Source organism: Sturnus vulgaris, chromosome 5 (assembly GCF_052056855.1).
Source record: "Sturnus vulgaris isolate bStuVul1 chromosome 5, bStuVul1.hap1, whole genome shotgun sequence".
Classification (NCBI taxonomy): Eukaryota; Metazoa; Chordata; class Aves; order Passeriformes; family Sturnidae; genus Sturnus; species Sturnus vulgaris.
In genome coordinates, this window is record NC_142247.1 from 71,817,401 (window position 1) to 71,843,608 (window position 26,208).

At 47.9% G+C, this 26,208-nt stretch overlaps 1 protein-coding gene across 4 annotated transcripts in view; it reads right to left on the minus strand.

Moving 5' to 3' along the window:
* The window catches only part of PODXL (podocalyxin like), a 43,743-nt gene extending 17,894 nt beyond the window's left edge, over positions 1–25,849 (minus strand). For all 4 annotated transcript variants that reach the window (XM_014882546.2, XM_014882548.2, XM_014882547.2 and 1 more), the window contains exon 1: positions 25,725–25,849. In XM_014882546.2, coding sequence (XP_014738032.2) covers positions 25,725–25,776 — 52 coding nt within the window. In that variant the 5' untranslated portion in view covers positions 25,777–25,849. The remainder of the gene's footprint in view (positions 1–25,724) is intronic.
* Positions 25,850–26,208: the final 359 nt, after the last annotated feature.

The following is a 26,208-nucleotide window of genomic DNA, read 5'->3' on the forward strand; positions in this document are numbered from 1 at the left end:
TTGTCCTGGCTGGGGTGCTAGCAGGGTCTTTCTTGGGGCACACAGAGTGACACAGCCCCCCATAAAATGACTGGGAGAAGAACCAAGGCTCAAGGTGGTACCCAAAAATCTCATTAATGTTTTATCTTTCTGTATCTCTGCATCCACTCCTAGTGTTCCTCTTCACTAAGGTCAAGAGATGTTAAAAAATCCATTTATTCTTCCTCATTAAGCCAGGACCAGTGATTTAAGTGGGATCAAGCATCATGGGCTGGACCTACAGCACAGCAGTGGAGAGGAGCTGTGGCTACAGCTGGGTGAGATCCTCTCCTACAGGGGAGCAACAACATCCATCTCCACACCCCTCCTGCAGGTTTTTGGGCACCTTTCTGTCAGCAAAATTTACCTTTTTTATCCTGATGCATTAAATTGAAAAAAAACAAACAACCAAACTGTTTTCTCACAGCTGCTGCACAAGGTGCTGCTGCAGCCACGGGGTTCAATATCTTCCTGCAGTTTTATTGCTCTGAGCTTAATGTTGTTTGTCCAGGGACAAAATTTAGAAAAACTGCATTTTTTTTTTGGTATCTTGCAGGATCACCACCCACAGAAGACCTGGCTTAGGCAAACCCATTTTACACTTAATTCCAAAGCAGAAACAGCTACAGAACAAGCACTGCAGTCCCAGGAGTCACTGTTTTCCTTCCACATGTACTGTACCTCTTTCAAATGCCAGAAAATGTTTGTTTTGGTTTTTTTTAAATCTCTTCCTCCCTCACTGGCCACCTGTGCCAAATTTCAGTGGTGGACTCAGGGGTAATAACTGGTAACGAGCCCCTGTTTGCCTGGGCTGGTGGCCAGTATTGCCTGACAAGTGTCCCCAGCAGAAGAAACGAGAAGGATCTGGTGGAAGGAGGAGAAAAACTCTGGTAAGAACAACCAGACAGGACAGGATTATGTCTGGGGCCCCTTCAGCATGAAAATCACTCACAAAAGATACAGTAAGTCCTTTTGCAGGGAACAAGTGATCCCTTCACGCCGTGAGCCCCGGAGATAAAAGGATTTAAGACATCTATGAGAGAGGAGGAAGAGGAGGAGGAGGATGGAGGAGAGATCCTCCAAGTTATCACTCCCCTTACACGGAGGACACCCTTCCCAAAAGAAATCCCACTTGAATTTCAGCCAGAGTCCCTCACCCTGCTGTCCAGAAGGCAGAAAAAAATCACCTGCCTCTGACCTTCCTGGCTGCATTTTGGCACGCCGAGGCCGCTTTTTTGATTTCACTTTTCTGGACCGTCACCAATTGCGCATTTTAGGGGAGATGAGAGCAATTTAGCAGCTACTTGGGGGTGTTTTGACAGCAGTGAGTCTAAGGGTTGATCTGCAATTCTCTCCTTGCATTTATCCCTCAGAAAAGCCATCTGCACTTCTCTCCTTGCATTTATCCCTCAGAAAAGCCAAACCCTGGTGCTGGGTGTGGGGTAGGTCTGCGGGAGGAAGGTGCGAGCTCTCCAAACAGGAGGAAATGAGTGCGCTGCAAAAACATGATTTCATGTCCGGATACGTGTATCCCATGACCCTGCCTGCGATACTGTGTGTCTGGGATGGGCACAGCCAGGAGGGGACACAACTTTCCCTCATTGCTAATTACCCAGACGGGCTCGTTCAGCACATTTGGGAGGCTGGGAGTGCCCCTGTGGGCGCTCGTGGATGGGGATGGATGGTGTGGGAGGTCTCTGGTCAGGGGCTGGTGGGGTGTGAAGAGTCACCCAAAATGTAAAAGAAAAGGTGAGCTGCTCTGTGCCAGCACAGCTCCTCGCAATAGCAGTCACAGACACCACTTGGAGATGCTGTGCACCACCTCTAACCACAGACTCAGAATGGTCTGGGTTGATCAGAACCTTAAAGACCCTCTAGTCCAACCCTCTGCCATGGGCAGGGACACCTTCCACTATCCCAGGATGTTCCAAGCCTTGGACTTGAACACTTCCAGGGATGGAGCAGACACAGCTTCTCTGAGGGCCTCATCATCCTCACAGGAAGAAATTTCCTATTAATATCTAATCTAATTTTCAATTAATATCTAATCTGAAGCGTCTCTCTTCCAGTTTAGCCATGCCATGGAGTGATGCTCTGGTTGTAAACTCAGTGCAGTGAGTACGTGGAGTTTTGCAGGCTGAGGAAGGCACTCAGGGGAGAAGCTTTTTGGAAAGGTCAAGGCTTGGAGAGCAAAAAGAGAATCAAACAGGCTCAAATTGCAAAGTGAAAGGACATGTCCTGTCCGTCCTCCCAGTGCCCACCCAAAGCCAGGGATTCATTCCCTCTCCATGCAGCTCCTCTGGTTAATTCCCTCCCCAACAGCTTCCCGCTTCCTATTTTGGTAACGCCTCCCCGTCTCCCCCCCGTCCACCTTGTTGAAACAGCTCAGATATTGGCTGAAATTCTATTAATAGTGAGAAAAGGAAACTCAAAAGAATAACGTAGGAAATGGTGGGTGACACACCCCACGCCGGCGGGCTGAGCCCGGCTCGGAGCCTTACGGCAGCCAGCTCCTGCTCCTCCCAAGGTGGGATGAGAAAGCCAAGGAGCCTGAGCAGCCCAGGGAAGGGGAAGGGATGTGAGCCAGGCCCTGAGGAAGTTCCTATTTTCCTCCCCTTTTGTGCAGCCTTTCCTGATTGAACAGGGGCAGCGGGTTGAGTTCATCAAAAGCAAAGCAGGGGCTGAGGCTCCAGGGTGGCCTGTCCTAGGGGACAGCATTTGCCAAAGTGAGTCAGGAAGCTCCTGAGATTTTCTTTGCATTGCAAGAAGATCCTGGGAGCAAGGAGGGTTTTATCCCCCCAGTGCAATGCAGCCATGTCTGAGGTGCAGCAGAGCCCAGTCACTGCAGAGGACAGGAAATCTGTCACCTCCTTTTGAAACTCTGAGAGGGATCTGATTGGCAGAATATCACAGAGCAGTGTTATTTATCCTGGAATTAAGCTGAGCCACCAGAGCAAGTGGTTACTTCACAGGGTTTTTAATTTTGCCTGTGAAGAGGCTCTTTCCCTTCCATCATCTTAGGGATAGATGGGATCCAAACTGAGTCTTCCTGAGCTGCCTGCGGAGATTTTAGTGAGGGAGGTGGTACAAGGATGGTTTACACACCACCCTGGCACTCTCCATGCCTTAAGATGCTGTCCTAATGAGCATCACCCAACCCCTTTGCTGCCAGCCTCACCATCAGCTTTATGAAATGGCTTCACCCAGGCCAAAGAACAACTTGGCTTCCTGGGTTAGAGAACGGGGAAAGGTCCAACAGCAGCTGCCAGAGCATTTGCCCTCTAATCCATCAGTCCAGTCATCCAGTGCAGACATATCCTCTCCAAACCCCTGCCAGAATAAAAACCGCTGCAGAATAGTTTAGATAGAATTGCTCTGCAAAATATTAAAGATGAGACCTAATGACTGGGTCTAATTAGTGCTGCAATAACACCTGGGGAGGGGCTGCATCAAAGAAGTGTGGGCAGCAGGTCAGGGGAGGGGATTCTTGGCTGTGAGGGGTTGAGACTCTGGCACAGGGTGCCCAGAGCAGCTGTGGATGCCCCTGGATCCCTGGAAGTGCCCAAGGCCAGGTTGGATGGGGCTTGGAGCACCCTGGGATAGTGGAAAGTGTCCCTGCCCATGGCATGGGGTTAGAATAGGAGGATCTTTAAGGTCCTTTCCAAATCAAACTATTCTATGGTTCTATGAAATGAGTGTGCCTGGACTCTGATTTAAAGCCACCGAGTTTATTGTCAGCAGGGAACCTCCTTTTCCCTGCTGTGAAGAGACTCTATTGAAAAAAACTCTTCAAAGTGCTGCTGTTTAGAACGTGCTTGGAAGTGACAGTGAGATCAAGGCAATAATGCTGACAAGTGCCCTCTTCTCTGCTGTCAGATTGAAGGAATCTGCAGCCACAGCCTCTGCCCTAAAAACCCTTCCCAATAAACCCTCACTGTCTGGACATGGAGCAGGGCAGGGGGGGATGGATGTGCTTCAAGCCCCAAGCAGTTTTGCCTCATCTCCAGATGGAGAGGAGCATCCAGGGCTTCCTACTCCACTGCCAGCCTGGAGATACCCCTCAGCAGGAGATCTGGGGCAAGTTCTCACAGCATTTCAGCATCATCTTGAGGACTCTAAGTCTGCAGCATTTTGCAGTGAGTCACATCCCCACAGTAGCCAAAAGGCCACTCTGCTTCCAGAACTGGGAAAAATTCAAGTTTTCCCTATTTTTACCAAGTACAAATAACCCTGAAGCCCAAAGAGCAGGACTTGAAGCAAACTTCACGTGAGCTTTGGCTGCTTCATCCTCTCTATTAGATCTGCCTGGCTTTATTTTATTCACACAACAGCCTTTAAACCTTCTTGGTTTCAACCAAGAAAATCTCCTGCAGCCTGATCACACTTTTCCTGCCAGGGCTGCAACACATGTCCCCAGAACCCAGGTTCTGATGAACCAGCACTTTCTGATGACAAACTTGCTTCATTAACAAATTCCCCATCAGCTCTTTCTGCAAGTGTTTGAGCCAGCTCAGCTCATCTGCTGTTTCATTTGGAAGTACGACAAATATTAAAAATAATCATGCCAATGCACACCTCCCCACACTCCTCTTTTCCTGCAGCCCTGACTCGTCTCCTCTTGGTCCCTCTAAACATCACGTTTGGGGAGGCAGAAATGGATTCAGTTGCTGCAAATTAATGACCAGACAGTGGATTTGAGGGAGCAGGAATACCTCAGTATTCCTCACTCCCACATTCTCAAAAACTTGAATTGTCCTTCATGCCATGCCTGGACCTCTCCTGAATTTTTCCTCAGAGTCTGGGGTTTGCAAGAAATTTGTGATCAGTGCCATTTTTCTCTCAAGTGGACCCAACTGGTCCATTCCAGGCTGTTCTGCATCCCATGGCCAGCTCCAGAGGTGAGGAATGCCAGCAGTGGGAAGCCCAGCCTCTCTTATGGATAAACATAGGACATCCTATTTAGGATTGTGTCTCCATGACTCTTCTCATGGAAAATCTGTGGCTATCTAAAAAGTGAAGGGAAAGACAAAAAAAGCCATCAGAAGGAGACAGGAAGACCACTGTGGAAAATGAAAGCTCCAAAATCCTTCACAGGAGGTTGTCAAGGACTCAAACAAACACAAACACTCGTGCCCACCTCTATCCACACAACCCACAGGCACTTTTCACCACTAAGCCTGGAAATAATCCTCTCTCCATTGGGGAATGAGGCTATTTCCATGCCATCCACGATGGGATTTTTAAGGGACTTGGCTCCAGCCTTGCACTCTTCCCAGGCTGCAGAATGAGCTGGGGTCTCTGCAGCCATAAACACCTTGTAGGAAATGGCACTGGAGCTGCTGGAGCAGAAACGTGGGGACCACGAGCCAAAAATCCTCATGGCATGAGCCCCATGTCCCAGCCTGACCAGGCCCTACAAAACACAGAGCATGGCCATGCTCCTGTCCTCTCCTGGATCCTTTATCCCACTGAGTGGAGCTGTCCCATGATGGCCTTGCTGCTTTGAAGGAAGATTTGTGGCCAGCATCAAGAGAGCATCAATCACTCATTGCTGAAGGGCACGGTGTCTGGTACATTTAGCCCTGAGACCCCTCTATTTCTGCAAAAGTCACACAGGATTTTGGAAGAAACTCAAGGTTTACAGCGAGTAATGGGCCAGAAAATCTCTCTGGGTCAAGGTAAAGTGCTGGTGCTTCTGTCCCAAAGCAGTGGTCGTGGGTCAACACAACACTGAAAACTGCAGGAAAGCTGTAGGAATACTGAGCTTTGTTATACACTGAATATCTGGGGTTTTTCTTCAATGATGTAAGTATTTAAGATGGTCTTTCAGGATTTTGTCTGTGAACATGAACACTAAAAAAGCCTTTTTTTATTTTTTCAAGAAAAGGCAAATAAGTTAAAAGGGTAGATTTTTCTGAACTTGGACAGGAATCTCAAGTCCATGAGTAGAACCTAAAGACTGGGGCTGTCAGATTGGGAATTCCACCTTGACACATGAGGATCCCACCCAGCTTCACCACCTCTCTGTGGGGTGGAAGAAGGGTTGGAGGAACTTCACCACCTCTCCCCAGGGCTCAGGGCTGGGCCAGGAGTTGATCCCAGCACTAAGGAGCTGTGGAGCTGTGGGCAAGGCGGTGGGAAGGAGACTTTTGGAGAAGCCAACCCCATGAACTGCTTGGCCAAAGCATCAGCTTTGCTCTTGAGGGCTGAACTGTCCCACCCCAGCAGCCCCTCCTGGGGACCTGACCTCCTTTCTCCAGCCCTGCTGCTCACCAATGAGGGTGTCTGGGGACACAGACTTATTCACTAAGGCAGAGAAAAAGTCTCTCCCTGTGCTTTTCACCCCAGAAAGATGAATCATCCCTCGCTGGCTTTTCCTGGAGGACTTCAGACCGCTTGGGAAGGAGTGAGGACGTGAGCCTGCAAGACAGGAGCTGATTTTTATACAGCCTGATGGCTTGTCTGCACAGGGGAACTCAGAAAAAATTAATCTAAAATTAAAAGGAGGTATGATTTCAGAGTGGATTTGTCAAAGTGCACACAACCCACCAGGAGGCCACTCTTGTTCAGCTTTAAATCAATCTTTATTTAATTTAGCCCAAATGAAGTCTGTTAAATCAAATCAAAGTCTCCTCAGCTCTTAAACCTAGTGAGGGGGAGCTGATGCACTTTAGGAAAGTTAATTCAGGAGAAATTCGGTGGTGGTCCCCACAAAACAAGCTCCTAAATGTTGCACTGACCAAACATCAGGGATGGGGCACAGCCTGCTCCCCAGCTGAGGTTTGCCTTTCCTAATTCCTGGGCATAGAAAGCTCTGACTGATGTCAGATTTGATGTCACATCATAGAATCATAGATTAGTTTGGATTGGAACAGATGTTTAAAACCTTGTCCAAACCCCCTGCAATGAGCAGGGACATCTTCAACTAGATCAGGATGCTCAGAGTCCCTTCCAGCTTGGTCTTGAACATTTCCAGGGCTGGGGCATCCACAGCTTCACTGGACAAAATGTGCCAGCATCTCAGCACCCTTATCATCAAAAATCTCTGCCCTGTGTCTAACCTAAACTGAACCTTGTTCAGTTTAAAACCATCATCCCTCATCCTTATTGCAACAGACCCTGTTAAAAAGCTTGTCCCCATCTTTCTTCTAAGCCCCTTACCTACAGAAAGGCCACAATCAGGTCTCCCTGGGACTCAGTTTTTCTCAGTTTTTGCCATGGAGAAAGGACCACAAGAAGGCAGAGCTCTCTACAAGCTGTTGGGTGGCACAGGGGGATGAAATTCCTCGCCTTGCTCTCCTCTCCAGCTGGCTGGGTCCATATTTGGGTTCATGCTGAGCAAGGCAGGGATGGAGCTGGCCTTGAGCTACTCATCCTGCCAGCTGAACCTCTGCCAGCTGGCCAGCACCAAGGAGGAGTTGTCACATCCAATGTCACTCAAGTTGGGTGCTGTGCATCAGTCTAGACTTTATCCATGGGCAATGAGGGCCACAGGGATCTTGTGGAGCAGAGCTCCTGTGGGTTGGTTGTGCAGCCAAAACTCCCCTCGCTTTTTGTGTCACTCTAATTTTTGCAGTGAGGAAGAGGAAGGGAGGAAATATTCCCATTCTTGTGGTGGGGGCTCTTCCTAAAGGTAAAGGAACAACCCCAAGGACAGAGCACTGGCTTCTCTGGGACCTCACAGCCTGACAAAGCCAGAACACAGAGAGGCATTAAAGCTGGTGTTAGCAGCAGGGACCTAATGCCCAAACTTGTGCCATCAAAACTGAGGGTGGCATCCTCAGCTGGAGGCTGAAGCTGCAGACCCAGCACGCAGGAGGTCCAAGCCACAGCCATCAGGAGCAGAAAACAAGAGGAGAGACCCTAAACCCAAAAGAATGAGGAGACCTCAGCCCGGCCACAGGCTGCTCTGGTACAAAAGGGACAAAATGGAGCCGGGTGAGTGGGAGGTCAGCTTGTGCTGGCACACAGTGCTGCTGTGGCACTGCAACACTTTGTGCCCTGATTCTTGCACCTCCCTTTCCTCTCCACGTCCCCTGAAGATTTACAGCAGGAATCGCCCTCAGGCAGCCTCTGCCTGCTCCTGTCACCACTGTTGGTTGTGGTGGGGACATTGCCAGTCCCCTGGGGCCATGGTCAGGGCTGGGCTCAGATATTGCCTGTCCCTAGGACAGAACACAGAACAGACCAGCAGAAAGGAGATGGTGAGGGCACGATAAGGCCCAGAGCCTCACCCTCCTTTGTGCACCCAGTACCTCTGATGAGTCACAAATCAGCCCAAATTTACGCCCTCCAGCCAGCAAATTTATTTTTAATTTTTTGGGGTCGTGAGTCACGACCTCCCCCAGCCCATCTCACACACCACCCACCACCAGGCCGGGATGAGCCCAACGAGGATCACCTGAAATATCTTGAACTGGATAATCCTTGTGAGTCCTTTCCTTCTGGAGATACTCTGTGATTCTGAGATCTTTGGTTTATTGACACTCTAAGGTGATGTGAAAGGCACAAGTGGCATAGAAGCCACCTCAAAGAGGCACTGGTGACACCCTCAAGCATCCCACCCTCTCTAAGTAAAATTTTGGGTGATTCCTGGTTAAATACCACTCCCCAGTTCTGTCTGCTTTGCTTCTCTTTCAGTCTATGCTGGAGACAGGTTCCTCTGCAGGACACCTGCAAATCCTCACCGACACAAAAGCTTCCACTCACACCCCTCATCCCATGATTTTTGGCAGAAGATGGATGTCAGGATCCATCTCTCCACCACCATCAGTCCCCCATGACCTTTCTAGCTGGGGTTACCAAGCCAGCAGCCTGGAGATTTCCTGTCAATGCCGTGAGGAGAGCTCCACATTTCCTTGGGATCCTTTGTGTGTCTGTGCTATTTTGGGTCCCACTTTTTTTTTTTTTTTTTCCCTTCCAGTTCCACACCCACACCTCCCTCTGGGTGGGGTCTTCCCAGATAATTGGGAAGCTCTATATATACACATGTGCATGCATGAGCACCTATATTTATATATATTTATGTATATTTATATATCTGGGGCTGTGAGTGGAGCCTTGGGGCATGGCCTGGACTTGGCAGGAGGCTCGGTGCTATTCTTTAGGTGGGGAGAGCCTCGGAAGGGAAGGACACAGACAACCCTCCCTCTTATTCAAAACTATTTAAAGACTGTCTGGCACTGAGTTTCTTTCCCACCAAATGGCTCCAGAGACGATCTGGCCTTACAGGCCCGTGTAATCTGATCAGCTTCTATTGTTGGCAGTTTTGTAATTGCCTCATTATTTAACTCTCCTGAAATGGTCCGTTTTACATGAAAAGAAATCCGTTTTAGCTTTTTGTTTTGTTGTTTGTTTGTTTGCTTTGTTTTGTTTTTCAGGAGCATCGGGACTCAGTTTCCATTTGAAGCACTTGTATTCTTTGATAGCTCCTGCTCCTCCCCTCCTTAAAATAATGCACATGATCACAAAAATCACTTATCAAAGGGACAAACAGTGAGAAACTAACTTTTCCAGTGTTGTCCCAGGGCAGGACCCTCCGACACCAGCAGAGAATATTTGTTACCCAGTGACCCCTTAGGTGGAAGCAGCACAAGTAGAGGAAGTGTCCAAGGCCAGGTTGGATGGGATTTGAGCAACCTGGTCCAGAGGAAGGAATCCTTGCCCATGGCAGGGGGCTGGAACGAGATGATCTTTAAAGTCCCTTCCCACCCAAACCTTTTTACAATTCCCTGTTGTAGGATTTACCCCCAGAGAGGAAGGATGCTCCTGTAATCCCCGTGTGCTGGCTCACCTCCTTGCTCAGCCACAACTCCCTAAAACAACCCTTGTTACACTTGTCAGCCTCTCCCTGCCTCAGTTTCCTCATCTCTACCTGCAAGAGTGCACAGATTTTGGACAGAGGAGCTGTCTTCATTTACAGCACCTTTCTACCCGGGGCCCCAACCTTGGTTGGGTGCCAGAGCAATACAAATAATTACTAATAGTAAATCCCACGGGAGTCTATTACATTATGGTTCAACTTCCTCCCAAACAATTGCTCCTCTTCCTTGCTTTGTGTGTTCTTCAAAAGAAGCGGCTGCTGTGCTTTAGGGCTGGGACACCAGCCCTGGTAAACACACACCCAGCATTTCTGCTCAGCTGGGCCTGGGCAGCAAAAAGGAGATAAATCTGAATTGAGACAGCCACACTGCAGGCAGAACAAACCCTGAGGGTTTATGGAAATGGCAAGGTGGCTGCACTAACCAGGGTTTGTCCTGTGGAGTCCCTCAGGGCGCATTTATTCACTGGTTTTGGGATGATATTGCTCAGAGAGGCAATGACACCAAGAAGTGTCAAGAGCAGAAGTGCCCACTTTGAGTCTCAGGGCTCAAAACATCTTGATTCAGAGAGTGGTGAGAGTCCTGGCAGTGCAGGAGCTGAGGGAAGCAGAGATTTACTGTGGGCACATCTCTTGCCAGTGCTTGGACACGTCCCTGTTTTCCACCTGCACTGCACTACCCAAAAAGTACATAAAGGGAAAGATGGCCCAGAAATGGGAATAAAAATGCCCTTGGCCCACAGTCAGTGGATCAAATTGTCCTTGTAAGGCCTACAGGGTATGGGAGCACCAGAATGCAATGGGTTTAGGTGCAATATCAAACTCCTACAGGAGCTGGGAACCCAAAATATTAAGTGTCTGACAAAAAGTGTGATGCTAACACAGAGAGGCTGTCCCAAAGTGGCTTGAGTGGGCTTTGGGTGAGCTGTCTTGAGGACCTTGGGGCCTCATTCAAACAGCTTGCTCTGCTACACATGGTGGGATATTTCTGAGGAGGTTTTCCCATTGCCAGGACCAGGAATTAAGGCCTGCACGGCAAGGGGCAAAGTGGAGAAGGAAGAAAGGTCTTGCTTCTTAATCAGCCAACTGGTCTGACTTAATGCTGACAAAGAACAATGTCTATTTTGGTCATGCCTTCCAAGATGGAGCCTGCAAAAGCTTTAATTAGTCAATTAAAAGTGGCTTTGTCATAGGAGATGAGACACAAGCTGGATCAGCCAGCTGGGCTCTTGGCTGCTGAATGACATTGTCTTTCCAGCCCAATGACCTCATTGTTAATGACTCAATAGGGGAACAATGTTGTCCACCCAGCAGCCCAGCAAGGAGTGAGATTCCTGCGTGGTTGCAGCTGAGCAGGAGAGCATGGGAAGTTGTGGGATGTCACCGGGTTGGGGATGCAAGGCTTGGCACTCAGTAGGTTTCAATGGCGTGGTTGCGTGCTGAGAAACTCCAGCAAAAAAATGTAATATATGATAAAAAATACAGCACAGAGCAATGGTTGTAGCTCCCCAAAAACTCCCTGGACAGGTAGTGAGTTTGAGCACAAAGAAATTTGCTGGTCAGGGAGGAAAAACCTAAATGGTATCTAGAGGAAAGCAAAGCTTACAGCACCTATAGCCAGAGAGGTCTGGATGGAACAGAGTTCATGTCACCTTTTGAGCTCAGGGCTTTCCTGACCTCTCCCTGCCATCAAATCCTTCTCTCCAGGGCAGTGCCTGGTGGCTGTGCCTTAGGGAAGGCCATGGCAGGGCAAGGGAAGGGAGCAAAGGAAGCAGGAAGGAAGAAGGAGCTGCATCCTCTCCCTGCTGCTGATCATCCTCCTCGTTCTCCTAAGAGAGGCCATCAGGTCTGCAAATACCAGGTTGAGTTCCCACCTTGGAGGGGATCCACGGAGGTGAGTGGCAGCTCTGGGTACAGGAGGGAGCTGTGGGGCTGGGCTGGGTGATCATATCCCAATTCCTCTGCTCCTGGGGTGACAGACACCAGCTCCTGCTTTGGGCTCAGCAGGGAAACTCTGACATATGAGCTTGGGCATTTCCTTCAGGGAGCTGAGCTGGAGTCATGGTGGGGTTGGAGACGGGAGGAGAGGGCAGGGACATGATGGGACCCACAGAAAGCCACCAGCAGAGCAGAGGAGGGTGCTGAACTGGGATTCAGTGGGTGCTGCTGGTTGTAATCCTGGAGCTGGGCAGTGGAGATGGAGCCCCTGCTCTGGTGAAGGCTGCAGCTACATGAACATTCCTGGCATGTTTGCAAGTGATCCCATGCCAAATCAAAGCATGGCTTTGCTGCCAAAACTACCTGAAAACAGCATTCCTGATTACAGCTAAGCAGAAGAGACAGCTGAAAAATCCCCCCACAGATTTCAAATGTGCATTTGGAGAAGCACTATCAGCTGTGCAAAAATTCCCTCTCACCGCCCTGAGCCCCATCTCATCCTGACATCTCTGGAAATTATAATTGGATAAAATGCTGCTGGACACCACTCAGAGATCAAGCCCTGAGCCTGCTGACCATGGAGGCAAGAAAGAGCTGAGCCATCAAAAGCAAATGACAATTTCTAGCAATGCTCATTGATAATTCTCAGTAATTGATTGTTGTTTGCTTTAAATTCTTAGCAACTGATTGCTTTAAATAATTAATAACTTGCAAGCCTATGTACTGCAGACACTGCTCTGTGGTGCAGGCATGCTCCTACCCCTGGTGGCTGGCACAGAATCATCACAGAATCACAGAATGGTTTGGGGTGGAAGGGACATTGAAGATCATCTCATTCCAGCCCTCCTGCCATGGGCAGGGACACCTCCCATTACACCAGAGCTCCACTCAAACTGGCCTGGCATTGCTCTGCTTCTCCATCACCAGTTCCAGTACCCAGACCTCTCAATTTGAGCCACAGTGTCACTGATGAGAGGCTGAAATGCTCAAATGAGGCAAACCAACAGCATCAGGTCCTTTGCCCAGGAAGTTTCTGCACAGCAGAGCAGCCAAATAAATAGGATGTACTGGAATCCAAGCACTGCATTTTGGGACTAAGGATGATGTAGCAGATGGCCAAGTCCTGTGCTGCTGCAGGATTCAAATCAGCTCTCCCAAACAGGAGCAGAAGCAGTGTTGGAGGAAAGCAAGATGTGGAGCAAATCCCCTTCTTGCAAACACCCCTGATGCTTGGAGGGTAGCCCAAACCTATGATGGAGATGAGTTACAGCACCAGGACATCTGGATGCTAGGCCCTCACCCCTGGGAAGATGGCTCAAATCCAAATCCAAGCAGATCCAAAAACTGATCCTTATTAGTACAGAACAAATTCCTTATTCCTAATCAAGATTATCAAGCAGAGGGCTCCTCCTTTCCCTACTCTTGGCAGTTTCATTGCAACAGCTATAGCTTGAACAGACTGGGAAAATTTGCAGCTCTTTGGCTTTGGGGAGTCCTGAGAGGTGCAGGTGGCACTAGGTTCCTGTAACAAGCCATTTCTTGCCTTTTGTGAGGAGAAAAATGGGAAATCTGACCACAGGCACAACTGTCCATCTCAGCAAATAGTCTTGGTGCTTAAAACAGAGGCTGAGAGATCTGAGGGTCTCAGAAATAAATTCTAATAAATATTTCCTCCAATATTTCCTCTATTTTCTTTCTAAAAAAAAATCATCTAAGAAATAAATTCCTGAGGCAGGAATGCTTCTGATTTCTTCAGACATAGGCTGTGAGCATCTGATCTTGTCAGGTTTGAGCAGAGAGAAAATCTTACTGCCTTTTTTCTTTCCTGTCCCTCTGTGGGGTGAATGCCTTTGCTCAGACCGAGATGAAATCTTTGCAAGAGCAGCTCATGGGCTGCACTTTTCTTACCCTTCCCCTCACTGTGATGAGTGTCAGCCTTCAGAACAGGAGAAAATACATAAAAATAAAAATAAATAAAGTGGGATCCCAAAAGAGCTCTCCAAAATCCAGCTTCAAAGGCAGTTCCCCATCAGTGGTTTCCTTGTGCCACTCCTCCTCCCCCATCCCCTTGATCAACACTCCTCTTCCAGCACCTCAGGGTACCAATCTGACCAGCCAAGACAGAGATAAACCCCTGCCCCAAAACTGCTTCTGAGCTGGATTAGAAGGGAACCCTCCCTAAAAGGCCAGCTGGGCTCAGGGCAGCCCCAGGGAAAGCAGCTTTCCATCCATCCATCCATCCATCCATCCATCCATCCATCCATCCATCATCCATCCATCCATCATCCATCCATCCATCCATCCATCCATCCATCCATCCATCATCCATCCATCATTCATCCATCCTCCATCATCCATCCATCCATCCATCCATCCATCCATCCATCCATCCATCATCCATCCATCCATCCATCCATCCATCATCCATCATCCATCCATCATCCATCATCCATCCATCCATCCATCCATCCATCCATCCATCCATCCATCATCCATCATCCATCCATCATCCATCATCCATCCATCATCCATCATCCATCCATCCATCATCCATCCATCCATCATCCATCCATCCATCCATCCATCCATCCATCCATCCATCATCCATCCATCCATCCATCCATCCATCATTCATCATCCATCATCCATCCATCCATCCATCCATCATCCATCCATCCATCCATCATCCATCCATCCATCATCCATCCATCCATCCATCCATCCATCCATCCATCCATCCATCCATCCATCATCCATCATCCATCCATCATCCATCCATCCATCCATCCATCCATCCATCCATCCATCCATCCATCCATCCATCCATCATCCATCCATCCATCCATCCCCACTTCTGCTGCCCCCCCAGTGAGCCTCCTCCTGATCAAGCCTCCTCCTAATCAGATTGGAGCTGTCCTGCCAGACATGCAAAAGGCTTTCACAGCAGACAAAACCTCCTCCTCCTCCTCTTCCTCTTCCTCCTCCTCCTCCTCCTCCTCCTCCTCCTCCTCCTCCTCCTCCTCCTCCTCCTCCTCCTCCTCCTCCTCCTCCTCCTCCTCCCTCTCAAACACAAACACAGCCCCAAAATAGCCAGCATTCCTTCTGTGTGCTGTCCCCCCAGTGCTCCCCATCACACCCCCAAGGCACACACAGCTTCTTTTGGTGGTTTCCTGACTTCTTTTATTTTGTTTGGTGGTTTGTTTGGTTTTTTTCCCTCTCCCCCTTGCAGTATTTTATCAGGATTGGCAGTGGGATTTTTCTGTGTGGAAAGTGGAGATACAGAGAGCTGTAGGCAGTGGGACCACTCCAGAGCTTGGCTTTGTGTCTGGTCTAAAATAACTCACTCTCCACCCATGAATTTCTCACCAGTAACCACAGTGCTGGAGCTCTGCACCCATCCAAAGGCATATCCAATTGTCCAGGCATGTCCTGCAATGTTGAAAGCCTCTGCACTGACCAGGCATGAAGTGCAGAGACTCCTGAAGGACCAGGAGCTGCTGATGGGGCCAGGTCACTTTGCTTCCATCAAGGATGCTGACAAAATGCTGGAATTTTCATTTCTAACATGGTCAGGGAAGAAGAGCACTGCTCTCTGGGGTTTTCCTGTGACCACCAAACTCCTTTAAATGCCCAAAATTTTACCTGGTGCAGCTATCAGCTACCCTTGGCCAGATGCAGTAATAGGAATACACAAACAGGTGGATTTTTTTAAAGCAGAAAACCAACTTTTTTCCCATCAGTTTGGACTCCTGTGTTTCCCTCCCCAATTCTCTGTAAAGGACATTCATAAATGCACACACTGATCATGACATCCCCCACTTCTCAACCTCACATTTCTACTTTTCACCACCCTTCCACCACTCCACCCTGCTTGAGCCACTTCCTTTGCCAGAATAAAAGCTTTTTACCCCCTCCCAAACTGGCGGCCCTGAATCACCCCCAGCAACTGAAGCCATGATTTGGAGAAACCTGGAATGGGGAGCGTGGACAGTGATGGGTGACAGGTTTTGTACTTCACTGGGCAGCCAACAGTGGGGCTTGTATTACCCATCCTTGTCCTCATTAGGAATTGCTGAACACCACCCCATCCACTACTGACCTTCTCCTGACTGGAAAACTCCCCAGAAAATAATCTTTAGGGGTGAGATGGTGAATTACAGGCCAGGTTTTGATAACCACTCAGCATGGAAGAACTTCTCAGGAGCATGGCCATCGTGGGATGCTGCTCCTCCCAAGAGCCTGAGAGGGATTTGGACTGAGGAAATGCAGAGTGAGAGCTGCAGGAACCTGCCCAGGGTCTGTTGGAGCATCCTCCACCTTGAGCTGGCTCAAACTGCATCTTCTCAGAGACCTTTATCAGCCTAAACTGATGTGCTGCAGCAGAAGCAGATGTGTCCCCCCACTGGAATGGCTTCGTGCAAAGCAGTGATGGCAGGAGTGGCAATCACTATCACCTCAGGATTATTTTATTTTCCTTCCTTTTCTCGCCTCTGTGGCCATTGCCTTAAACAGCAAAGTTTTATTTGCCAAACTCTCTGGGGAAAATGCTCTCATGTTGGATCAGCAAGGGGACACATCAGAACAGGCTGGATGAGGGGAATGGGCCACAATCCATCGAGGCCAAATCTCTTCCTAAGTTTTGGGAGACCAGATTTTATCATCTAGCACCAAAAAGAACATTAAATATATTGCAGTGAGACTAAACCCAACCAGGACATCCCTGGCACTTGGGGAACTCGGATTTTCCAACAATAAGTGGGGTTGGATTTGGATGTAAGACAAAAACAGGGCCGTCAATTAAAGGAAGTATTGTTAATTTTTGCTTCTCTTTAATTGCTTTCTGCCTAAGTTATGGGCATCCAGACATTCAGCATGGGATAGCCAGTAAGACAGTCAAAAGTTATGTGCATAAACCTCAGCTATCATTGAAATTCCCTCTGCAGATCAAGGAGAGACACATCCAGCTGCTCCACCAACAGTTAATTCCAGGCTGTGAAAACAACTGGAAACTGGTGGCTGAAAAACGAAATTGTTTCCTCTCCCATTTTAAACAGTAAAAGCAAATTTTAAGGGAACGACTCCTGTTTATTTGAAACCCTAGAGGGACACAGAACAATTCTTTTCAGTCACTTACTCCATCACAGATTGATGCTGGAGATTTGCTCAGTGAATTGCTTAGCACTAAACTGAAAAGTTCGATGAAAAGTTTATTGCATAAGGTACCCACGTCCTCATTATTTGATGTATCTTAAAGGAATTTAAAATGCTCTTTTGCATTTGTCAGTTTAACAGACATTTCCTCTACAGGCAAAGAGTGATTTCCACCTGTGAACCCTAAATTAGTTTTATTCATCATTACCAAGGACGACTCTAGAGATGCATAAATTAGAAATCAAAATAGAGAGGTCTCAGGCTATAAAATTCCTTCAACAAATATGTTCAGAGTGTGCCAGCCTGGTTAGAAAACACAGTTGAAAGGCAAGAGTGGGCTGTAAATTTCCAAGTTTTACAATGAGGAGAATCAGCCCTGCTTAAGGGATATAGCTATGAATTGTAAATGAAAAACATGATAAAAATCGAATAATTCAAATTATTACTTTCTCCTCCTGTATTTTAAGTCATGATTAAAATTCATAATTTAAGCCACATCCATTTAAATCAAAGCACCCTGCCATAAAATGAGGTTTTGAACCCTTTGTGAGGCTTTAATGAGAAAAAAAGATCATTCTCCTGTTGAATGCGGTTAATGGGGATTTATTGGTGCCATTCATGGGCAGGAACTGTCTTAGAAGCCCACAAAATCACATGGACTGAGAGCCTTGAGGGCTTTTTTTAGCCATCTGGGAAAATTGTAAGGAAACAAAATAATTGTCTATAATAGGGTGTTGCATTAATCTCTAAACTTTCTTTTTCCGCAGTATTCCACGTACTGCAGAGGACAGGAAAATTTATTCTTTATGTCAAAGAGATCAGCATCTCTCCTTGGCTTTTGGACATGGGAACGACCCTGAGGCTCAGGAAAGTGGAGGTGATGGGGAGATTAACTCCTGCACTTGAAATTCGGCCTCAAGGCTGTGAATTTTGCTCTCCGGCTTCACAGCTGACATGATGCCTGTCCCATTCTGCTAATATTTTGTCCTGCTTGTCTCTCAGTTGGATCAGGATTTCTGGGAGCCCCAGAATTGCTGGTTCATCCCATTTGCAGCACAGGTATCACAGCTTTTCATTGCCACAGAGGATTTTGGGGGTTTTATGGCAATGTTGCATTAATTTATGTGCCCTTAGGATGAGGCAGTGGAGAGCACAAACATTTCTTAGCATTGCATCAAATCAGAACAAGGTGCTGTTCCATCTGAAAATGAGACCAATATTAAAAAGAAAAAGCCAACAAAAAAGACAATAAAACAAGAGGAAGCTTTTTTCTGCCTTTACTCTGTGTTGCTACTTTCTCTACTTTGCCAAGAGAAACCCACAGGAACAAATTGTTATTTGTTTATTTCTTTTTTTTTTTTTTTTTTTTTATTCCTTCAGGCTCCAAAAACCAAATCAGGTTGCCAGCAGAGAGTGATGGCTGTAAAAAATGCATGATGAGAATACTGATTTGGAGTTCTGCAATCACAACCTGCTTTGAGGCTGCTCTTTATTAACTGACTCAGTACGTGGTAGAAAACTTGCCTCCCTCACCTGTGCTTTAAATATTTCTTCTGTTGCTTGATAAATTAGAAATGTCCAATGAGGACAACCTAATTGCTTATTTAATGTGAATATAGACATAGATATAGATACAGATGTAGATACATAGATATAGATGATATAAATAGATATAGATATAGATATAGATATAGATATAGATATAGATATAGATATAGATATAGATATAGATATAGATATAGATATAGATATAGATATAGATATAGATATAGATATAGATAGATATAGATGTATTTTGAGGACCCTGGTTACTTGATGTTCCAGTACAACCACAGCTAACCAGATCCATGCTGGCACAGAGCATCTCTTTAACTACTCTGCTTTTTCTCACAGTCAGGGCTCACAATATTTTGATAAGGAGCACATAATAGTCACCCTGAGAGCTCTCCACTTTCCACAGCCTGCAGCAGTATCATTTAAACTTTTCCCTTTTTTTTCCCCCATTTGCATACGTGGTAGAATGTCTTATCTTGCTCTCCTGCCTTTAGACTCCAGGGAGCAAGGGGAAAAAAAAAGTGGTCTTTGCTATTAGGTTTCAAAGAAGAACTTTCTCAAACAGAGTTTCTCCAAGCCTTTCTGAAGTGCCTTTCAAGTCCCCTTTGTCCAAGTTAGAAATTGGGTATTTTTCTCTTTGCCTGTATCCAGCAGAAGCCACTTAGAATAAATGTCTAACAAGGCTGTCTCCTCATTTCTCTACAATAGATCTAATATATATTTAAGTATTAGAGCTTAATTTCTAAGCCAATTTCTACCTCCTCCTCCAGTTAAATTTGCCAAAATCAATTAAGGCTGAGAGAGAAAACTTCAGCCTTTGCCATTAATAACTGAGGCCTTATTCTTCCACTGGAAAATGACCTTCCTTCCCCTTTCACCACCCTCATCAGCTATGTGGCTGAAGACCAAAGCTCCTTGCACACAAGACCCTGTGAAATGGAGAAAAAGCCCCTGGATTAATCCAATTTTTATTCAGGATGATAAGGATGTGAACTAGACCTCAAAGCAACATCTAAAATGGGACCAACTCAGAAAGAAAAAAAAAAAAAAAAGTATCTTTTCAGTTTTGGAGGATCTTTAAACACAGATCCCATCTCTGCCTGTTTCTAAGGATCTGTCCTGCACCTGACAACAAGCACAGATCTGTTTTTTTGCAGCCTTTAGGGTTCACTCCTGACCCACCAGCAAGAAGTTTGTCCAAATCCCCAAACCAATTATTTTTTTTACCATTTTTGAGTGCATACAGACAGTGTTACACAACATAAGTGTTTCCAGGGGCAGGTCCTGGATATTTTTGGTGTGACATCAGCCCATGTTGGGGAGCATTTATGGAAGCAAGCATGTCTAGTGGATAAATCATCCCAAGACATATCTGAATTGCATTCAGAAGACACAGCTAAATTCAAAGATAACTCAGCTTCAACCTTAAACACCTTAGTTAAATATCTGAGCCTACATGGCCTTGCCTTGGGTCCCTCAGTGGCAGGAAAAAGCAGAAGAGTCACTCTGTGACTTCTCCCTTCCTCTTCAAGTCCAGTCATCCCAGTTTGTCCAAACTGGAACCCATCCCTTCCCTGCTGCCACCCAGCCCCAAGACACAGAACCTTGGATGTTATTCACAAGTGGAGCCTTGCTGAAAGCCAAATCTGTTCCTTTCCCTCTGCTGTTCATTTTGGATGCAGAAGTAGATGTTCCAGCAGCGCTGGAATTCCCATTGCCCAAAATAAAGGTTCACCCCCATTCCTTCTCCCTCCTGCTCTCTGCTGGGCTCTGAGGCATCACACTGAGTCGATTTTAATAAGTTGTTTGAATTCTCCTCGTGTCCTTGCAATGCTTTGTCACCAAACTATCACTGGTGTCCTGGCCTGTGGCCAAGGCAGTCGTGAGCACCACGTTATTTACGGGGCAGAAAAGGTGCCTGCAACACACAGAGCTGCAGGGAGCAAAGATTTGCTAAACAGGCACACCTGGTGATGAGAAAACTTCCATCAGCCAGACCTGGGGCCCGACAGGCAGATGAGTAATGAAAGATTTTGGTGCTTTTGGAGTTTCAGCAGCTTCGCTTCACCGCTTGAAGGAGAAAGGTATTTTTTTTTCTCTTTAGGGTATCCTGGCATTTTCTGGTTGCCAACGGATTTCAGCAATATTCAGTGTTAAAGGCTGGCTCTAAGACACACAGCAGCTCAAATCAAGTTCATATGGACATGTAACCCTCAAAAAGTCACCCCAAATAAGCCACCACAGAGCTCTGCACACTCCCCCCCAAAGGCATGAAAGTTCCTATTGGCATTTTCCAAGATTCAGCTGTGGCTGCCCCTGGATCCCTAGAAATGTCCAAGGCCAGGCTGGACACTGGGACTTGGAGCACCCTGGGATAATGGAAGTTGTCCCTGCCTATGGAATCACTAGTAGGAAAAGACCTCTAGGAGGTTTAAGTCCAGGCATTAAGCTAAAATGCCAGGTCCACCACTAAACCATGTCCCTAAACACCACATCTACACTTTTGAACACTTCTCAATGTTTTGTATTTGTATTTGCACCACAGCAGCCCCAGATGAGAGAATCCCTCCATCCCTGACCACTCACTGCACAGTCTGGCCACCAAACACTTGAAAAATAGGGAGAGGAACTCCACCACAGCCAGTTCTTTAAACAGCATTTCACCTCTTCAGTTTATAGCTGAAGAAAAATCTTATATGGTTTTCATACTGTAACAAGGAAGATTATCTGTTTCTCCCCAGCTCTGTCTACCTCCCTAGACAGGGCTTTTCAACATAAAAATTAGCATGTTTTTAGATAGCCCCAATGGTTGACCACCTCTGGAGTTGTGATATGGGCAGAGCACGCCCCTCCTGCCTGTTTGCACTGGGTCTGTGTATTCCTCATGGATCTCCAGAGCTAAACACTGCAAGGCTTCAGCCCAGTACTACAGCAAATATATAAGTAGAGTGCTTAAAACCCAATGAAGTTCAAATCGTCCCCAAACCTCCCAAATAATGAAGCACTGGGGGAAGCACCCTCACTCTGGGGTGTGGGACACCATCCCACCAGGCAGTTCAGGGAAAAAATGAGGATTTTTTTTTTTTTTTTTTTATTAAGCCCCAATGTCAAACAGAGAGGTTTTTGGGGGAGATGGGTGGAACATCCCCAAAGGAGTTGCAAGACCCCCTTGGAGAATCGGGGTGGCCTCACAAACTGCAAGTGAAAGACTTTATGGATTTGCTTGGCAGCTCCAAACCTAAAGGAACTGCACTCTGCAACGTGGAATATTTGGCAAAGCCCTGGGGGTGGCTGTGGACATAGCACAGGTAACTGGAAACTGGAAATGCCAGATGACTGCGTGCATTGCTTAGAGAGTGGGAGAAAAAAAAAAAGCAGCAAGGTTTGCTCAGGATCTCTCCGTGAAGGAAAGGGCAGGCATTGCAAGAATTCAGAAACAACATCCTTAGGTGGAGATGGGCCAGTTGTGGAAGGAGCTGAGCACGTAAACAGGCTCTGGAGCAGGAAGCTGGCAGGAGTGAGTGAAAGCTCTGGGGAGGGCTGGTGAGATTTCACATGCCTGCACACGGGGAATGGACCCGACCGGGTCACCCGGATTCCTGCAGGGCTCAACCCCCCCCGTGCTGCTCTGGACAGAGCTCAGGGTGGCTCTTGGCCATGCAGGAGTGGTGTCAGGCTGGGAACGGCACCGGAGGTCAGGCACACACTCGGGCTCACAAGCTGCACGTTTCTACCTGTCACTCCCCATCAGCTGAGCAGCAGGGAGGGAGGAATTCCTGCACATCCACAGGTGGGGTTGCTGCAGGCATCATCCTGCCTGGACCACCTGCAGGTGGATGAAGCTGCTGAAGGCACCTGAGCTTGGGGTTTGAGCTCCTGTAGCACAGAGCAGCTCAGGCAGATGGCACAGCAGGACCTCACCTCCACAGAGCATCACCCTGTAAGGATAAATCCCCACTCGGGGTTATCCTCAGAGCCCGTCCTCCCCTGCTCTGCAGAGCTCCAGGGGGCTCTGGGTGCTGTGCTGGGTCCTTGGGGACATGGCAAAGGGGACACCCAGAGCAGCATCATGGATAAAGGGACAAAATTTAGGGTACCTGAACCCCGACAGCTCCTCTCTGCTGTCACAAAGTGATAAAACCCCAGGATAATGGGGCACAGCACAGCTAGAGGGATCCTCACTGGCTGTAAATTACCTCCCTCAGTCCCCCAAAAACACCCCAGAACTCATGCTGGTGGGTTTAGACCTTTCAGAAATGCAGATGGGGAGAGAAGATACATGGTTTATAGAGAAAATAATAACTAAAGTGCTACCCCAGCCTCCCTGTAAATGCTGAGAAATTATTTCCGACCACTCTCCCGTCACCACCAGCATGAATGATCATCCTCACAAGCCTTCAGAGTAACTCCCTGGAATTAAATCAGTATATTGCATGGTTCCAGTCCCTTTCATCCAGGAATCCTCACGTGATTTACAAACAATCCTTTAATTAAGCCTCCCAAACAGCCCCCGGGGTAGTGTTACTGCGTCCCTGCCGGGAATTGAAGGCTTTGCGCTTCTAAAATGGCATAAAAGGTCGCAAAAATCTTATCAAAGTTCCTCCGAGACACAACACCTTAGAAGAGTCTCTCTGCTTCTGATTCTAAAACCCACTGGTTAAACTTTTTTCTTTTTTTCTCCTGGGGACATGGCCCCAGTTCCCTCCTCCAGCCCGTGTCCGGATTAGTATTCAATGGATAAAATGTGAGTTTTTTCAATGCACATCTTTGACAGCTCGTCGACAAACACGAACTCCCAGTACCACGGAACTCTCAGTACCGGGGAGGTAGCCTGGGAATTCAGCTTCGGGAATGAAAAGCGGTGTTTTGGCAACAAGGATTTCAAACCCATCAATCTGTGGTTTGCTTTGAGCCCGGTGCTTCATCTCTGGCAAAAGACCTTCCTGTCCTTTTCTGCCCCCAGGACAGGTTTGAGCCGTGGCTCTTTGGAATACCCTGAGAATAAAAAGTATTGTTTGTCTCTTCCTGATGCAATTTTTGCTATCAGACCGCCTCTGGGAATACGAGATGCAATGTGGAGAAAGAATAAATAAAATAAAATATCCCATGAAGATGCTGCAATGGGTAACTCTGAGCCCCTCCATGGCTGGTGGAATTTAAAGATGTTTTTTGCCTAATGCTCTATTTGCTGCATCTCTTGTACACACTGGCTGTGCCTTGTCTGAAGCTGATTTTCTTCTGATTTAAGCAAGGATATAGAGGGGAATCTCTGCAGAATCAGGGGATTAGGATTTACAAGCCTGGAAGTCAGTATTTCTAAGGAAGTTGCTGTATCCCAGAGAGATGCTTTTAAAAACTTCAGCAACCTTGGGCTGGTTCTGCTCTGCCCCACACAAAGTTGTCACCTCCCAAAAACAAATTCTGAAATCCCCAACTCTCATTTCACTTCCAATTTAAACACAGCAAATCATGCAGAGTCCATCTCAATCATTATTTCCTAAGATACCCAAAATATTAGAGGTTCACTTACAAACCCAGCTTCTTCCCATTTAAGGAGGAAGGGGAAAATAAAGATGAATTTTAGGCTTTGAGGAGCTCAGATGATCACAGCAAATACAAATCTTGGAGTTAAACAGTGCTGTGACTCTGAGCCCAAATATTCAGCAAATAGGGACGCCTATCTTGGCCCCTAAGGAATAAAATTCTGGTTCCTATACCCAGGGAGCAACATAAAAGCATTTCTAAGCAGCTTATTTCAAAATTTAAGAGCAGCAGTGAATGGCAGAAAACACTGTTTTGAAGGATTTAATCAATTAATTTTTGAGAAAGATGTAATAGGATCGCCTCAGAGTATTATAGAAACAGGTCCCAAAAACGTCCTGCCACCGAGAGCTCGTTTTGTTCCAATCCCAGTGTATTTATCACCTCATTTTTGAAAAGAGAACAAAACCTTCTGAGAAGGCAAAGTCAGCTAAACTCAGCTAAATTCTGGCCAGCACAAGAAAAATTGCATTAACAGCTCCTACTTTGTGCCAGTATTAATGATGCTCAGGGCTTTCCTGAGTTTTAATGGGAGAAGAAATCTCTTTTAAAGCCCGTGTTAACATCAGGGACAGATGGGGGTTTGCACCTGCTCGCCCACCAAACCCTGCGAGTCCCAAGAGGAACAGGAAAAAAAAAAAAAAGGAGCAGGCAGAGATTTCAGCCAGACCTCTGGGAATTCACCCGAGTTAAATCTCCAGGGCCCTGCCTTCACTTGTGCTTTTACCTCCGGAGCATCCCCCAGCTTTTGTTACCTTGAATAAAAGCACATTCAGTTCTGCAGAAGCTCTTCTGGGAGCCATGAGCTGGAGCAGGATTTAATTTTTATTTTATTTTATTTTATTTTGTTTTATTTTATTTTATTTTCATTTTCATTTTGCACCTCCCTCACTTTCCCTGATTACAATGAAGAAATGCCCCACTCCTCCCTACCTCTATTCACTCTGGAAAGCATGAGTGCATTTCCTTTCCCTGCTACTTTTCCATGTGTTTTATGGCCACCTCTCCAGCAAAACACGCCACTAAGAGAGTCACAACTCCCACTCCATCACCCTGAACCTCAACACTACCGCAGGACCCCGGGAACTCTTTCCACTCCCAAACCTCCCCAGCACGACACATCCCCAAAAATCTCCAGTTTAACCTTTTTCCCAACTCCACCACCAACTTCCACGCGGGAATTGCTGTCTCCAGCAGCATTCCCCACTCTCCTCCCGCGCCATCTCACGTTCCGTGGGTGCAGCACCTGGACCACTGCACGGACAGCCCCAGCACGCCGAGCCCGAATTCCCCCCTGGCTCCCCAAAAGAGGGGTGTGAGGATCTCGGCGCTCTCCCAGGATCCCGGACCCCCGAGCGGGGTTTGGGCAGCGGGATGCGGGAGGGCAGAGCGGGAGGGTCGGGCTCATCGCTCCGCAGAGTGAAGCAGCACTGCGGCTCCTGCGCCCCAAGTTGCGCTGCCGCGGAGGGCTGGATGAGCCCGGGGTTCCGATAAAGGCGCGATAAAGCCGCGATAAAGGCGCGATAAAGGCGCGATAAAGCTGCGATACAGCCGCATTCAGGCGGAGGGTGAGCGCCCGGCGTCCCCCGGCCGCTTTTCCGCCCAACTCGCCAATAGTAACGGGGAGAGAGGAGCGCGGCGAGAAGGAGAGGGATGCTTGAAGCGGGGAAGGAGGCACGGCAAGCGGAGGGGCGGCACTCACCGTGCAGCAGCAGCAGCAGCAGCAGCAGCGGCAGCAGCCCCGCAGCCCGCATGGTGCCTCGGCGCGGCCGTCCCGGCGCGGCTCCCGGCGCTCTCTCCCGGCGGGGCGGGCGGGCGATGCCCTCCCTCCCCCGGCCACGGCCCCGGCCACGGCCCCGGCCACCGGCCCCCCCTTCCCCTGCCGCCGGGGGAGGTGCGGAACGGGCCCGGACCGCCCCCGCCTCCGCCCCCGGAGCGGGGGGAGAGAGCGCCGTGGGGTGGGGATAGGGATGGGGATGGGGATGGGGATGGGGATAGGGATAGGGATAGATATAGATAAGGATGGGGATTGGGGATGGGATGGAGACGGATGGGGATGAGGATATGGATGGGGATGGGGATGGATATAGATAAGGATGGGGATTGGGGATGGGGATGGGATGGGGATGGATATAGATAAGGATGGGGATGGGGATGAAGATAGGGATGGGGATGGAGATGGGGAT